This window comes from Lycium barbarum, chromosome 2 (genome assembly GCF_019175385.1).
Source record: "Lycium barbarum isolate Lr01 chromosome 2, ASM1917538v2, whole genome shotgun sequence".
Classification (NCBI taxonomy): Eukaryota; Viridiplantae; Streptophyta; class Magnoliopsida; order Solanales; family Solanaceae; genus Lycium; species Lycium barbarum.
Window position 1 is genome coordinate 6557970 of NC_083338.1, and position 6008 is coordinate 6563977.

Genomic DNA, 6008 nt, shown 5'->3' on the forward strand with positions numbered 1-6008 from the left:
AGCAAGTGAAGCACTTGCTTTAGGCCTAGAAAATTTTTAGGCCTCAAAAGTCATTATTATATATAATTTTTAATCTTCTATTTATATATTAATAGTTAATACGTTTCTTTCTTTCTCATCCATTGGTATAATCTAATTATTTTTTCCCTCCACAAAGCTAATCTACCACATCTACCTAATTATTTTTCCCCATTCATTTAATCAATTAAGTCTATCTAATTTATAAGTCTAACCTACTCTTGTTTATAATTGTCATATCTCATAAGTTCCAATAATTTAAGAGTAACTATCAAGTCATTGAAAGAGGATCATCCTTTGTTATTTTGAGCTTGAACTAATTTCCTTTTAACTTTGGTGTATATCTCAACACATGTTTTAACAGTGTATATGTGATTTTTGAAAAGTTTTTACTAATCGACACGGGCTACACGTGTAACGCACGTGTGATGCACGGGATGCACGTGTCACGTACGAGATGCACGTGTGGCGCATGGAGAAGCTAGTTTTATTGAATATACTTGAGATGATTTATTGAGGTTTGGCCTCCAATTTTAATAAGCCGCCGCTGATACTAGTATAGTAATTTCTTTTGCATTTGAATTTTGCAGAGAATGTCCCAAATGGCCACAATGGACACAACTCAAGTCATTCCAAAGGTTAGCACACTCTAATAAGTGACCTGTAATCACAAGTAATTACCATATGTAGCAAACCTAATATCGTTTAACCAGTTAAAATATACTGATCGTAAAAAGAAAACTACAATAATTAAGTACTTGTTCATATAATGCTTTTTTGTTTTCTTTGGCACAGACAAATGAAAAGAATAATTCAGCTGGAATAAACAAAGGCCTCAAGCAGAGAGTCGTGAACAAGCTTAAAGTCTTTAGAAGCAAAAAAACTGGTGGATGGTATTCAGCATTTCTTTGTTTAGGTATTTTATCTCTAACCTTTAACTTAGCATTTTTTTTTTCTGTAGTAAGAAGTTTAACTGAATATGTTACTTTCTATTCTAATAATGTACACATATATAAAAAAAAAAAACTAAAATATATAATTACTTCCTTCCTTTCAATTTTTATGATCGACGCTATTTCTGTATTGGACCGTTAAAAAAAGACCAATTTCTATATTTAAAAACAACTAATTTTAAACTTTTCATTTTACTCTTAATGAGTAGTTTTAATAGACACACAAATGTTATAGCATGTTTAAGATCAGATGTTTCAAATTCTCCTTATCTTAAATTCCGTGTCGAATCAAGCTGTGTCACATAAATTGAAATGAATAGATTATAATTATACTGTTTCGCATGCACCGGCTCTAAAGCCTCAAGGCCGGAGGTAGGGGAAAACAAGGGGGTTCATTCAACATCTCCAAACCTATTTGCCAGAAAATTACAATGTATATACAACGTCAAAATATCTTTTATGTGTATAGCTTAATCCCCTTAGCTTCTTCGTGTGTGTACTTCTTTATATTTCGAATCCTCTTAGTGAAAATTCTGGCTCCTCTGATATCTGTCGAAAGGTTTAATTTTCTTTGGAGTATTGATTAATAGATTTTCTCTCTCTCCATCTTTTTTTTTTTTTGTACAGTGAACCAAGGACTTATAACACTATCATTCTTTGGTGTTGGGGTGAATTTGGTATTATTCTTAACAAGAGTGTTGGGACAAGACAATGCTACTGCTGCTAACAATGTCAGCAAATGGACTGGAACTGTTTATTTGTGTTCACTTTTGGGAGCTTTCATCAGTGACTCTTACTGGGGACGTTTTCTCACTTGTGCCATTTTTCAGCTTATTCTCCTCCAGGTAATTATTATTATAGCACTCTGTTCTTGTTTAATCCGTTTAAAAAAGAATGATACGTACAACTTCATGTATTTAGAAAAGCCTTTATAGTACATTTCCCATTTTATATATCCTTAATGATATACTGTTATAAGCATGGAAATTTCTTAGTATGTTTTATAGGATCACAAGTTCTAAGGTTACTAGTGGTATGTGCCAAAAGCCAGTTCTTTCTTCATAGTAATGTTATCAGTCAATTAGTGTCATATAAAATGAAACGAAGACTAATTAAAATCTAGTTAATGCGATTTTCTTATAAGAGAAATATTGAAACTATCTTTTTCTAGTAGTATCGTTGCTATCTTTTTGCAGTTTTTGTTGTTGGAACTATGTGGTGAATTATTTAGGGTCATTGTTTATCAAGTCACTAAATATAACCACAAGTAGCCATTCATAACAAGTAGAACTAGCTTGTTACCTGAAATGTAGGGCAATCGACTACAACATGTTAAATGTGATATCCTAGGTGGAAAAGCACGCCGAGAGATGTTGGTATATGAAGAAATAACCCTTAAACTTTATTAGCGTGTTTTAAAAACGTGGGGGCTTAGGCCCAAATGGACAATATCACTAGTGGACTGAATTGTTACGTTAAATTACACTTAGTGGACAAATTCTATATACTGTAGGTGTATATAAATTGAATCCACCTTCATTGACTAACTTTGGTTTTGTGACTTAACCAGGGACTAGTGATCATATCATTGACCTCTTGGCTATTCTTGATCAAACCGAATGGATGTGGAGATGGAATACTAAATTGCATACCCCCATCTCCAATTGGCACTGCATTATTTTACCTAGCCATATACTTAGTGGCTTTGGGCTATGGAGGCCACCAGCCCACAATTGCAACTTTTGGATCAGACCAATTTGATGAAGCAAATCCCAAAGAAAAAATATCAAGGGCAGCTTATTTTGGCTACTTCTATTTTGCACTAAATGCTGGATCTTTAATTTCCAACACAATTTTGGTCTATTATGAAGATGGTGGTAAATGGACATTTGGCTTTTGGGCCTCCACTGCTGCTGGGCTTTTGGGCCTATTTATTTTCTTGTTGGGAACTCCTGGATATAGGTATGTTAAGTCTTTTGGGAACCCGTTGCCACGTGTCGCTCAAGTATTTGTTGCCGCGTTCCGTAAGTGGCGTGTGCCTAATGTTAATGGGGCAGAGCTATATGAAATGGATGGATCAGAATCAAGTATTAAAGGAACCAGGAAGATCCTTCGTAGTAACGATTTCAAGTAAGCAGTTCTTCGTTTCATTTTATCCGTCTTTTAAGATATTTACGTATTCTTTAAGAAAAATGTTTAATAGCTTTATAATCATACGAATCTTCATCCAAATTACCTTCTCATCAATCTTTAACTGTCTCACTTAATTAATATTCCACAAGTAATATATTTGAAAAAGGCAATAATTGACGCCTTGTTTTTCTACAACGTCATCTAAACAAATTCTCTATGCCAAGACGTGTTTAGTATACTTATAAACTTTAGCAATCACAAGTATCTCTACATAAATTAAAGGAAGATCTAGGTCAGGATGCATAAACTCGAATATGTGTACATATAATCATATCGCACTTATTCTGAACTTACTAGCTATTCTTGATTCACCTATATAATGAACCAACTGATTCTAGATTCTTGATTCGCCTACAGTCTATTGGTTCTAGATTCGTGATTCGCATATGTAGTTAACTTACTGACTCAAGATTCCTAGTTCGTCTATATAATGATCCTATTCTGACTCTAGATTCTTGATTCTCCTATAATGAACCTAATGATTCCATATTTTTTATTCACACATAGATTATTGATTTGCCTATGATATAAAGCTTCATTTTTTATTTGTAATCACATTATAGAAAAATTGTCCAGGAAACTAGACAAGGCAGCAATAGTGACAGAAGAAGATAGACAAAGGCCAGTGACCAACCCATGGAGGCTATGCACTATCACACAAGTGGAAGAAGCAAAGTGCATTATAAGAATGTGTCCAATTTGGCTATGCACCATAATGTACTCAGTGATCTTTACTCAAATGGCCTCTTTATTTGTTGAGCAAGGTGAAGTCATGGATGCTACGATTGGTCATTTTCGCCTACCAGCAGCCAGCATGTCAGCATTTGACATATGCAGCGTGCTAACATGCACGTTTCTGTACAGGTAAGGGTGTCAAATGAGCGGGTTGGATTGAATTTGGGCGAGTCGTCATGAGCTAAATTATTGCTATGTTTTAATTTTTTGTTTGTTTTGTTATATGTTGTTCAATTACCTAATAATTTTTTTCTTTATTATGGATATATATTATATATCAAGCAAAAAAGATCTTTTTAAAGATATTTTGACAATGTATATTATGAGTTAATTTGGACTATATATTTAGTCCAAACAGGTCCAAATGGGCTTAATTGGGCACATAAAAAATAGATAGAAATACAGTCCACTAGCCACTTTTCGGTCATTTATATAATTGAAATAATAGCCATTATCTTGGAGATTCAAAGTCCACATGTGAAACTCCATTGGCCATTTTTTGGTCCTGTATTAGTGACTTTTCTTCAATTACAAAGGCCAAAAAGTTACAATTTGTGAATTTTACCCTAAAAAAGATTGATTGAGCGATTCATCTTTTATGGGCTAATTTTGTGACCCCTATTTGCAGGTTCATGGTGGTACCATTAGCCGGAAAGATTAATGGGAATCCAAGGGGCTTAACTGAGCTTCAGAGGATGGGAGTTGGACTAGTTATCGGTATGCTATCGATGGTTGCAGCAGGGGTAACGGAAATTGTCAGGCTAAGAAGAGTAATCCCTGGAAATGAAACAAGTTCACTAAGCATTTTTTGGCAAATTCCACAATACATTCTTGTTGGTGCCTCAGAGGTTTTTATGTATGTTGGACAACTTGAATTCTTCAATGGACAAGCACCTGATGGGATAAAAAGCCTAGGGAGTTCACTTTGCATGGCATCAATGTCACTTGGAAATTATGTTAGTAGCATGCTTGTGAATATGGTTATGCAAATCACAGCAAGAGGGACTAGGCATGGATGGATACCTGAGAATTTAAATAATGGCCACATTGATAGGTTCTATTTCTTGCTATTAGGTTTGGCTTTGGTTGATTTGGTTGCATTTGTGTTGTTTGCTAAGTGGTACAAAGGGATCAATCTTGAAGGAAGCAATAGTGGTGGTGGTGATGATTCTTGCACAAAGGGTGGAGAAAAAGAGTGTCAAGTTCTTGATCAAGTTTGAACATTTCAAGAAAGTATGGTTCTTTTTAGGAATTTAGAGTAATGTAGTTTTGTTAGTGAAATAAACTTAAAGCATGAACCTTTTATGTGATCATTTTAAAGGGCATGATTGCTTCTAGTTTTTTCTATGTTATTATTTATGTTAGGGGTTCTAGCTATGAAGTTATTTGAGTCAGAAGATGTTACTTCTTCTATGCTAATAATATATTGAGTTTTGAATTACTAGAAGTTCATTTTTTTTTTATTTATTGCGTCTCATTCTCTATCTCTTCTATCTCATTAATTAACCTTAATTAGCTTGTTCATTATCAGGAGACATTCGATAAAATTAGAACAAAATAGAAAAATTTAGTATAATGCATCTTGTGATACGATCCGGCTTGTAGAAGACACGAATTCAAACAACAAATACGCGCAAACAAAAGATAGAGTAGAAATTAAAGGTGAGAAGTGAAGAATTTAAGATGAGAAGAGAAGGATATGAGCAAGACCCACTTGATAATGAATTCTATGGGCAAACTTGAGTATATTAAACCCAAACCCTCCCAGTCGGAAATTAATCAAGGAACCTATACTATTTGAAATTCAGTCAAGAGTCACAAACTTGAAATCCACAAATAAGCAAGTCTCATATGAATATCAATGGAAAATGGTTCATAGCTAACAAAGGAATCCACCTATGATGAACTATAAATATCACTATTCTATAGCTACCTAGCTAAACAAACTCACTCCAAAGAGTATTCTCAATTCAAAACTCATCCAATCTTAAACTAAGTAGAGTATTTATAACTATTAGGCTAAAGAAGACTAGACTAACTATTACAAAAATACTCTTAATGAAGTATGGGCCTTGTTTGGTAGTCTTTTTAGGGATAATGACTTGAATT

General features: G+C 33.9%; 1 protein-coding gene across 1 annotated transcript; it reads left to right on the plus strand.

Annotated features, from left to right (window-relative positions):
• The first annotated feature begins 611 nt into the window (after positions 1-611).
• On the plus strand, positions 612-5304 carry LOC132629264 (protein NRT1/ PTR FAMILY 7.1). Its single transcript, XM_060344969.1, has 6 exons — positions 612-656; positions 814-934; positions 1599-1816; positions 2542-3101; positions 3741-4028; positions 4528-5304. Exons 1-6 carry the CDS (start codon positions 612-614, stop codon positions 5117-5119), a joined length of 1824 nt encoding a protein of 607 aa, XP_060200952.1. The 3' UTR covers positions 5120-5304.
• Positions 5305-6008: the final 704 nt, after the last annotated feature.